At 38.9% G+C, this 11,030-nt stretch overlaps 1 protein-coding gene across 1 annotated transcript; it reads left to right on the top strand.

The window, feature by feature from the left end:
- Nucleotides 1-2,452: 2,452 nt before the first annotated feature.
- LOC140928973 (arrestin domain-containing protein 3-like) lies at nt 2,453-9,444 on the top strand. Its single transcript, XM_073378785.1, has 6 exons — nt 2,453-2,757; nt 3,959-4,185; nt 5,864-6,071; nt 7,764-7,921; nt 8,611-8,827; nt 9,140-9,444. Exons 1-6 carry the CDS (start codon nt 2,505-2,507, stop codon nt 9,289-9,291), a joined length of 1,215 nt encoding a protein of 404 aa, XP_073234886.1. The 5' UTR covers nt 2,453-2,504; the 3' UTR covers nt 9,292-9,444.
- The last annotated feature ends 1,586 nt before the right edge of the window (nt 9,445-11,030 follow it).

Raw genomic sequence — 11,030 nt, 5'->3', positions numbered from 1 at the left:
AAACATAGCTTAAATAGAGCATGCGTTTTACTGTTTTGAGAAAAAAAGCTGCTTCACCTTAGCGTGTGACAATCAACATCAGCCTCCACTAGTAAACTATACTCCTACAACACGTCAATAAGAAATCCAAAATTCAATGTTTCGCACGTCCGTAGACGGCTTTTTTCCCAACTTTTTAAGGGCTCAAAACATGGTTCGAGTTATCGAGGGTAAAATTATATAGAAAATGACCTGAGGGGAAACGAAAATTGTATGCGCAAGGTTCAAGTTAGCGAGGGTTCGAGTTATCGGGAGTCAACTGTGTAAGCAAAGCACGTTTTTTAAGTTCCGCCTTTGTAAAAGGTTTGAAATTAGTAAAATTGACTCACCTAGTGTTTGCATTGTGTGTTTTAATGTCTGCTTTAATTTAATTCTGGAGCGATTTTGAAGCCGTTTTAGCGAGTTTTAGATTTTGATCGTAATAACCACAAAACTCGAAAGAGCTATTAGCTGCTATTTCAAAATAGACTGAAAATAGGTGTATCGGTTACCCGGGAACTGAGAACACAAATCAAGCTGATCTACTTGATATAGCAAGTGCTTTCCAGTCTAACAAAACAATTCACGCCGCAATCCTTGATTTTTCAAAAGCATTCGACAAAGTTCCCCATCGCCGACTCTTGAAGAAACTTGATTATTACGGAATTCGTGGCCCACTACATAACTGGTTTGAATCGTTTCTAACACAGCGTACCCAATCAGTGGTAATTGAGGGGGCATCATCTGCCCCTGTAGTTACGACATCTGGTGTTCCCCAAGGAACAGTCTTAGGACCGCTACTGTTCTTAATGTATATAAATGATTTACCTGATAGTCTTAACTCTACTGTTAGACTTTTTGCTGATGATGCATTGTTATATGGGACAATTTGTTGTGATGAAGACACAGCCGATCTCCAAGAGGACTTGTATAGATTAGAAGATTGGCAACAAAAGTGGAAGATGGAATTTAATCCTTCAAAGTGCAAGATCATGTGTTTTACAACCAAGAGAGATCCACCAAAGCGGGAATACGTATTCTGTGGACAAATCCTAGAAGAAGTGGAATCTCACCCTTATCTGGGGGTAGTCCTCGATAACAAAATGAGGTGGTCACCACACATTGAAACAATCACATCTAGGGCAAATAAGGTCTTGGGACTTATCAAGCGAAACCTGTGGAATTGTCCAAAGTCAGTGAAAGAAACCGTGTATATGACACTTGTGAGGCCAAATCTCCAGTATGCCTGTAGCGCATGGGACCCACATTACCAGAAAGATAAAGCCGCTCTAGAAAGGGTACAGCGGAAAGCAGCCCGCTTTGTCACTGGAAATTACGATCGAACAACGAGCGTGATGGAAATGCTGCAAGACCTACAGTGGGACACACTTGAAACAATGAGAAGACACGCAAGGCTCTCCACTATATACAAGGTGTGCCACGGCCTCCTAGATGGGGATTGGGGGAATTATTTGATAACAAGCAAAGAAAGGAGAACCCGGGGAAGCCATGATTTTAAATTTATTGTACCGAAAGGACATAAAGATATTTTTAGATTTTCTTTTTTTTCCCAGGACAATAACTGAATGGAACAAACTTCCAGAAGAAACTGTTTCCAGCCAACCCCTCTGTATTTTTAAAAGCAAACTAATTTAGTTTTATTTTTTATCAGTAGTTTTTAATAGTTTTGTATATTTTAGTATAGTTTTATTTATTATTATCTTAGAGTTGGCGTGATGTCCCAAACGATTTTGCCGACATAACGATATTTAGATTTAGATTTAGATTTACTTCAAACGAATGAAACTACTCGCGGAAAAATGGGTTCATTCTCGGTGTAAGAACCTGTTAAACTCACCACTGCCGTAAAAAAGAAGAAAACAAAGAAGTCAACGCAATAGAACCTAGAAAAACAAAAGGTGCGTTCGAAACACTATGAAAAAGTTCAGAGGCCAGGTAAACTCGAAAATTGTCTTTCACATGCTGAAAATACTGTCAGAAACCCTCTTAGATCGCGGTTAGGTCGGTTAGTTTTTATGAAAAAGTTAGTTTCGGACTAATAACGAAACATTTATCACGGTAAGTATCAAAAGAGCCCGCTATTTTGCTCCCAAGTGTTTGAAATCTCTGTGGATCTTTCAGGCGCCGTTTTTGTTAGGGTGCCTAACTAACCGGAAATAAGTTTAACAAGCAGAATTAATAATAAATTGTTTTTTATCGATTATTTCTGAGACTTCACTTGACGGTTTAACGAATTTTAACTAGTTAAAAGGACATAATTCACTGGTCCGATGGCAAAATCCACTTACCCCAATCTATCGGGCACGACTTTAGTTCGCACGCGATGTCATTTTAGCCCTCTGCACATATTACTAGCCTATCTTTCGAAACCCTCCCCTGACCTTTGGCTGTAGGTGATCAATTCAATGCAGACTCGTCATGCATGTAATTACGGTTAAAAATTGTTTGAATGTCAGCTGTAAACCATGGGCAAGATTGATTACTTCGTTGTTGAATTTTATGGAGGGAAAAGAACGTTTTACCCAGGGGAGGCAATTAATGGAACCCTCCGTCTCAAAGTGAATAAGGAGTTAAAACTGCGAGGCCTACGGATTGAGTTTCATGGCAAAGCTCACGTTCACTGGAGTGAAACCCACGGATCTGGAAAGAAGAGGAGAAGAAGACACTATAGTAACAGCCAAACTTACATCGATACCTTAGCAACATTGTTCGGTAAAGGTCAGTTTGGGTTTTATTCATTTTGTTATTGGACGTGTAGACTGTCTTGTTGCTTGTCGAGTATTCAAGCCGGATCATTGTTGTGAAAACTGCTGCCGACGTTAATCATTTATAAACCTCTTATTAAAGGTTTTACATTTTGAGTTTGTTTTAGAAGCAACCTCGACTAACGTCGACTAACTTTTCTTGTTTACATTCTGGCTTAGCTTTCTTGAAGAGTGTTAGCAGGGCTAATGGCGTGAAGTCTCGATTTAAGCCACAGGTTAAATTTTAAAATTTATGCCCAATTTGTTTTAAGCTTAACTACTTTGATCGCGGTCAGGTTTGCATATTATCGCTGTAATTTTCGAAACCAAACGAAACGAAGCAAAAACAAAAACCTATACTTAACGAAATGAACTCAAAGTTTCGAAATAATTTAAGACTCTGATTGTGTGTGTATCAGGCCGGGGTGCCACAAACATTGAAAACAAAGTATCCAATAGACACCAATTACATTGCTGGCACCTTATTCAGACTGGGTGATTTTCCTGTTACAGATAAAGTATGCATTTTCGGCACAGTTCTCCTTCTTTATTTATCAAGAGATGTATTCACTTTGGAAGTAATTGATATGTACTGCATCAGTTAAGTCCAAGGAAAATTCCTCTTCACCCCCTTTGCCCACCGTGCCCAGGCATACCTCAGGCATTTACCTCCCTTTGGAACTAGGTGCAATGTATTTATTGATGCGAAATAGAGCCCACAAAGGGAGGGCCGGCTATTTTGCTGGGGGTCATTTTCAAAATCTTGATTTATTTTGGAGAGGTTCATTTTCAGTTGGGAGTGTTACGTACCTGGCCAGTGATTTTAATGAATTTCATGAAAGTAGTACAAAGCAGTAACAAGTATGAACTGAAATTTTCATTTAACAGCCATTAAAAAGTGAACACCCATCTCATAAACACAACTCAGTAGATTTACATGTACTGAACTTCGGCACAATTTATTGTAGCTAGAATATTGATAATTTTTGTAGTTTCGACTGCAATCAGGTGGGTGAGGGGGGTCACTTTCACAATACATAAGATTTATGGGGGTCATTTCTGAAAAGCATTTAAGGATGAATTGGGGGGTCAGTTTGAAAATCCTTTAAGCTTTTTCCTATTACCATTAATACCTACCTACCCAAGTGTACCTATCTATCTACTTTGATTGGCAGCTCCAGGTCAGAGTGGCAATGACCCAGTTCTCCAGCCTGGTGATTACTCCTATCCATTTCAGTTTCTAATCCCAAACACTAATATGCCGACCTCAGTAGAAGGAAGGTATGGCTATGTTCGCTACTGGTTAAAGGGAATTGTTGACCGCCCATGGAGATTTGATATCACTACCAAAGCAGCTTTCACTATGTTGGAATATGTGGACATCAATACACCTCTGCTTTTAGTAAGTTTTTATTAACGTCATGATCTTTCCCTAGCAAATCAAATACAACGTATTGCTTCTGTGCTTACTCATACAAAGCTTTTTTCCTCTATCAGAAAATACAGAGAGAGAAAATCTGAAAATATTAATTACCAAGTTATTCGTAACTCTTTTAACAGGACCTTGAAAAACTGACAGTGACATATTTTGGTAGACTTAATTTTAATAAATGTGGTTTGGAATAGAAATTGGTTTTGAAAAATACAAGTATCTTTGATCATTATAATTGCAACATGTTTGCCTTCAGTATACATGAACATGGTGGTGTAGCTGTAGCCTATTTTGTATAGTCAGAATGAAGGTATATTAAATGAACAGAGTATTAGCATAATGAGATTGCAAAAAATGGCAAAGTAAAGTTCCTTTAATAGTGCCCCCTATACAGGGTCGGACATTGGCGCTCGCCCACTCACCCAGGCAAGTTCCAAAATGGTTGGGCAAATACAAATCAAGAATCACATGCTCGGTTTGGCGAGTACGGTGTTCATACTGGCACAATACGTTAATTCAAAATTAACGTCACTTTTCACTTTCCACTTGAAAATAATCTACACTGTCTTCTAGCCAGAAGCTTACCAATGTTCTGAAATGTCCACCATCCCTGGTCTGTATTTTTTAAAACGGGTTGGTGAACAGACAAAATGCTCTTTGCTTCAATGATTGCTACATGAAGGATGAACACTTGTACAAAGTACCAGTAATACCTAGTAATACACTGCGTTGTCCACAGAACCGCAAAATGTGAGAAATTAGAAATATTGGAGACAGCATCACATTTATGCCAAATGGCAAACATGAATTTGTACCACGTGACCAAGTTTCACGCAATTTTTTATCCGTAATGATTGTTTTGAGCTGTTTTTATCTCCTCCTTTTCTATTTTGAGCAATTCTCAACTTGAATCTGACGTTTGCTGCTTGCAATATACATGAAGCTTAAACTCTCCATTAACAGTCACATTTGCGGCAAGCAGCAAACGTCAGATTGATGTTGGGGAGTTTTCAGAAAAGAAAATAATCAGATAAAAACTATCCAGAGCAATTCTTATGGATAAAACTGGTGTGTTTTTTTTAGTTAGAAGTAACAGACGGTAAAGAACAATTAAGAAGAAAACTGAGATATCTCCAAGTTTGCACACAGACTAGCAAAAATTGTGAAAAATTGGAGAAATTGCAGTTTTTGCTAAAATTGCTAAATTCAAGTGCGTGAAAAATTGCAATTTATGCTGCTGCCTGCAAACCTGAACATAAGTGGAAAAACTTGGTCATGCGGTACAAATTCACATTTGCTGTTTGGCATAAACGTGACTCTTAATCAATCTAATGGCTCTATCTTGCCACCACTTTTAGTGTATAATTTCGACACTTTGATTGAGTCTTTTGTTATTTCCTTTTTGTTTATTTAAATAAGGTTAGTTTCAGGGCATGGTGAGTGAACTTCCATCCAGTGAAGAGGGGGTTATTTTTTATGGTAGGAGACTGGTTAAGTGAAAACTGATCTGGCTGAGTGCTCCAAAATTTTAGCTTCCAACCCTGTTATAGTAGCAGTTTTTTAGTATACTAAGCCTTAGACAGGGCTAAAGTGACTTGAGTCAAGTCTAATACGACCGGTACATTAATTTCAACTCTTATTTCCTCAGCAACCTTGTCAGATCCAAGAGGATCGTAATGTGGGATGCCTGTGCTGTGTATCTGGTCCACTCAGTACTATTGTCTATACTGACAGAGGAGGTTACTGTCCAGGAGAATCTATTGGTGTCTCGGCAGTCATTAATAATAATTCAAAAAATGAGATTATTGGGCTGGAGATACAACTTATTCAACTCACTGTCTTCATTGCTTCCGGTGGTGGGTAAAAGAACCAACATCATGCTTAAGAACAAGTCTAGAACAAATTAACTAGTAATAGTTGACACTACACCTGCCCCCGCTCTGTATATTGTTGGTCGATAGCATTCTTACTCGTTGTGTAGCTCTTTGAAATATACCGATTCATAAGGAAGATTTTCACACATATTCCATGCAATAGGTGAGATAAATACAGGAAACGCAAAGTTCCATGCACAGTTTCAGGTTGATTTACACAGCTTTGATCAAAACATTCTCAGTTTCGAGAATAGTTTATTCTAAACCAGAAGAAAAGATTTAATTAGAGGTTGAATTTTTCGCTGTTTCTCTTTCACTTTTTACATTCAGTTCATTTTTTTTTTTTGTCGGAAAGGAAGCCTTAGAAATTAGACGTTTCATCAATTCACACTCGCACAGTTATGAGTCTTATTTGAAACTTTATAGCGGAATGACATCTGTGAGAAGGGAATAAGTGAGCACAGAATTTGATTGTCAGCAAATTTCTGTAATCGTCCATTGTTCTGCTAGTGAGAAGCTAGCCGTTCTTCACTCGTCTAGCTTGTTTGGGGCTGAGTCTTATTCCGGTCAAAGAGAGAGAAAGAGTGTCTGGCAAGGTTTCCAAATGAATGAAAGATTTGTGAACCCATGTCTGGCAAACTCTCCAAGTGTCTATGATACACAGTTATAAGCACCTTATAACTTCTTCTGCGCTTAACGAGTGTCGTTAAAATTTTGGTCCATAACTTTTACTGAAACAACTGTTCCACAGAATGTCACTAATAACATGTAACACAAAAGAGTGTAGAAGTATGACCGCACAATAAATGTCACAAAATCTACCTAAGTGGTCCCTTGGGGATGTTCTGTCTTTACGTCATCCTAACCATTTCGTACTTGCGGGCGCAAACAATAGAAACGTCATCATTACCTACCAATTCCTCCCAGCCCCTGTTCAAGCAAATCAAGATTTTCTCTATATTGACCATATGACTGTATATTTCAACTGTAAGTACTTTCCTTAGTATACGCGCGAGTTACTAGAGTGCCTCCTCGGGATTTTGCCTTCTGGTCAATTTAATTTGATTCAGAATTTGCATCAGCACTGTTTTGAATTGCAGTGGGAACCGCATAAATTAATATTGTAGTTATAAAGGTTTGAAAGATATTAACCTTTTCACCAGAGTGATTGACCAAGTTTTGTAAGGAGGCTATAACGTTTGAGTGACTACTCAGTTTTTGATTTACTATATATGGTGTAACCATTAGAATGAAAACTTTTGGCAGATGACTTTCACATGGTACTATTTGTCAGGTCAGGGTGGATTATAACAAGTGCTAACACTTAAGTATGGGGACCTTACATATAAGCATAATTAATTCACAAGAAAGCTTCACCTCTAGTTGGAGAAGAAAAAAGTTCCTGAAAGGCTTCCTATGTTCATATTTATTTGACGAAGTTGAAATCATACTCCGATTTGGCTGAACTGTCGAACACCCAGCTACTTTGAAGCTATACTCCTAAAACAGTGGCTTGTGGCTACATGGCTACATGGCCAAACCACAAAACAAAAACAAACCATGCGTCCCATAGCCACATAGCCACTGTTTTAGGGGTATAGGTTAAAAGTGGCTGCAGTTACTCCCATGATTTTTATCTTCATCATCACCATCATCAATTTAATTCATTTCTAGGAAAAAAAAAACACTGGGAAGATAAGGTTGCATCCATGTTTCAAGAAGGAGTGAAGCCTGGGGAAGAGACTCGCATGCCAATGGTACCACTTCCAGTCCCCTCTCTGCCCCCAACCATGACGAGTTGCAGTTGCATAAGGATATCATATTTTCTACGGGTAATTTATCCATTATCTGTCCATTTAGCTGAATTTTTTCAAATATCTGATTTTTTTTACGGCTGTCATTTGCTGCCTTGCCAACAATTTCCATTAAGTCAAACCAACCATAGTTGTTCTGGTTTGAATGACAGGACTTGCATCTGGTGTGAATTCCTTTTTTGATGGAATATTTTTAGTACAGCTAAGAACTCTTGTTTTGCCCCATGTAAGGGAATCCTGATTCCAGAATCCGGGAAAATTTTGCTTATGGAACAAGGAATACACCTCAAGGAATCCAGAATCCTGCTAATGATTGGAATCCAGAATGCAAGACTGTCCTGGATACCCTTACATGGGGTGACCTGTTACTCGAACTATAATTTTTCCTGCTAGCAGACTTTATATGGCGAGAAAAAATGAGAGGAATAAGATAGTCCTCTCTCCCTCATCGTTTCATTTTTTCTTTTGCCTTGAAACCTCGGCTAGCAAGGAACAATTACGAGTTTAAGTGCCGAGGTTTGTTTCATTCATAAACAAACGAATTCTGAAAATGCTCAAATAAGTTGAGTTGGATAGGCTAATAAGAAATTATTTTCCCCACATGTACTGGGAAGTGTGCAGAATTGATATAAAGTCGAGTTAAACACCAACAGTTTTAGGTCAGTTCTATTTCGTTGCTTATTTTTTTTCTTGCCACCTTTCAACAGCTGAAAGTTAGAGTGAAGGGTGCCTTCAACTCAACATTAAACATTCCTATCACAATTGGCTCAGTTCCATATCGACCGCCCCTTCCAGCCCAATACCCACCCCCAGGTGCTGCTTTGACTCCTAGTGCCCCACCACTGGCGGGATTTGACGGAGCATCAGCGTATCCACCAGCCGCTACACAGTATAGTGACCCTGCGCAGAATTATCCAAATATTGGTAAGAAACATTTTGTCTCGTGACTACCGTAGTATTCCAAAATTAATCCCACCCGACCACCCACCCACCCACCCACCTATCCCAACAAAAATTACGGCTACCCGTAGGGTTAAACTAGACCTTGTCCCCTAAGCGAGTTGGGCTCGCTCTGAGATCTGATCACTTTCATGTTTTCGGTTACACGCCGATAAATTGCCCGAGGGGAAGAAGAGCTTGGATCCGGTTTTGCGGGGTCAAGAAAGAAAAAGACTGGCTTCAGAACTCTTTGACCTAAGATTTTGCTTATGAAACATTTCTTGTTTTTGATTTCAGCTCCTCCTTCGTACGCAGAGTGTGTTAGCGGTGGAGCGTCAATCGATGACGAGGGCGATAAAAAGACGCTGGGTGATACCAGCTTTACACCAATGTACCCATTTGTTAATAACTACCAATTTCCCTCTGCACCGCCTCCTTCATTTCCCTAAGAGGGAAGTACAACTAGCTTCCAAGTGGCGGACATTAGCCATGTCATTTATGAAGAAGTTTTTTCTTAAAAACTGTAAAGCTATCGATAGTGTGGGGGGGGGAAGGGGGTACTTGGATTAGTTTTTGCTGGGTATGTGCCGCTGGCCTCTCAGAGCCCCTACCCCATTATGGTCTATTCTTTGGCCAATTAAAGACCCATCTTTTTCATTTTTTTGCAAATGTAATTTTCGCGATCCCAAACTGAGTCACTTTCTATTTATGGATCTACCTTATCAATCCTTTAAATAGGTCACAATAAAATAAATTGACCCATTTTTTGAACTGAATGAAGAACATTTTACTTTTCACCTACAGTACAAACATTCTGGTACGTTTGCTGACCGAAAATATGAAGAACTTTCTTGCCTCAAAAATCCTAAAATCTGCGACCCTATTCTAGAAACTCTTTTGAAAATGCTACCCCATTATAGTCAACCCACTCGTGAAAATGCGACCCCATCCAGCGGCACATCCCCGTTAGCCTCTTATAAGGAAGTACCCCCGCCCCCGGGCGATAGTACTATCGCAGGAGTGGGCACGTTTATAATTAGCTTGTAGATTAGCTGGTGATAGTGCGAATTTGAGCATCCACACCGTAAAAAAGATGTGTAGAATGATGAAATTGTATGAAAATTGAAAAAACTGGTAGACCATTTGTAATACCGTAAAGTAGAAACAGTTCTCGCGACATACCACTTCATGGAATAAGCAAAGAATGTGACAAGAGGTTTATCGGACCGTGTGATGGGCCGCAAAAGCCAGCGTTCACCATGATTGTTGGCCGTGGAAAAAAATTGTAAATTTATTCTAACAGTAAAAGAAATGTCATTGGCCTAACCAGGAATATTCCGTGGTAAAGGGCCATTTACCACGCTAAAAGTGTCTTACGTAACTGCACCTTTTCAACTCGATAAGACTTTGTAGAGAAGTTGACTGTACTTTTGTGACAAAAAGGAATGTTTTCCCCTGAGTGAAAATGGCGACCAAGGGATCGATAGAAATTAAATAGCTTAGAATGGCTTCGTTAATCTCAATGTTAAGGACGAGAGCCCTGGCAAAACTTAGCAAGACGTACGTTTTATACTTTTTAGATCCTTTCCGTTTGCTTTCGATTCCTGTAAGTGTCTACTATAATTATATCCAAACTGGACTGTAACTGTACTCAAACTGATGTCTCTAATATTTATAATATGTGTTCGGCAAAAGTTTACTTTTAATTCCTGTATTACTTTGAATGTGGATTGTAAATCAAATAATACCATTATTTATACTGAATATTGTAGTTCAAAATGTTACGTTTTACCAACTAAAAATTCTTGAAAGATCATGAGCGTTTACCATTAGTCTAGATCAGCTCATGATGAAAAGAATTCACTATCAATGAAAACTGTCCATCCAGATAACTGTATTTTTAAATACTATGCTCTCCAGAAAAGCCTTCAGTGTAATGTGTATATTAAAATGATATTGGAAAAACAAGCTTCGATTTTCCTCGATCGCTGATTACTGCTTTAAAAACATTCCCTATTCGGTTAGATACTCCTGCCCGTCGGTTCTTAGTATTTGTCAACTTTAGAGTACACGGAGCACTTCCAGTTGTAGTGGAAGTACCATTTCAGTGCCACTTCGCCCTAAAGGGGATTTTTGACATTTCCTGACTTCAAAAGAGGAAAATATAGCTTTTTCTCCCCCATCCCCT

The sequence above is a fragment of the Porites lutea genome, chromosome 2 (genome assembly GCF_958299795.1).
Source record: "Porites lutea chromosome 2, jaPorLute2.1, whole genome shotgun sequence".
Taxonomy (NCBI): domain Eukaryota; kingdom Metazoa; phylum Cnidaria; class Anthozoa; order Scleractinia; family Poritidae; genus Porites; species Porites lutea.
The sequence above is the reverse complement of the archived record's forward strand: the minus strand, read 5'-3'. Positions and strand labels throughout refer to the sequence as shown.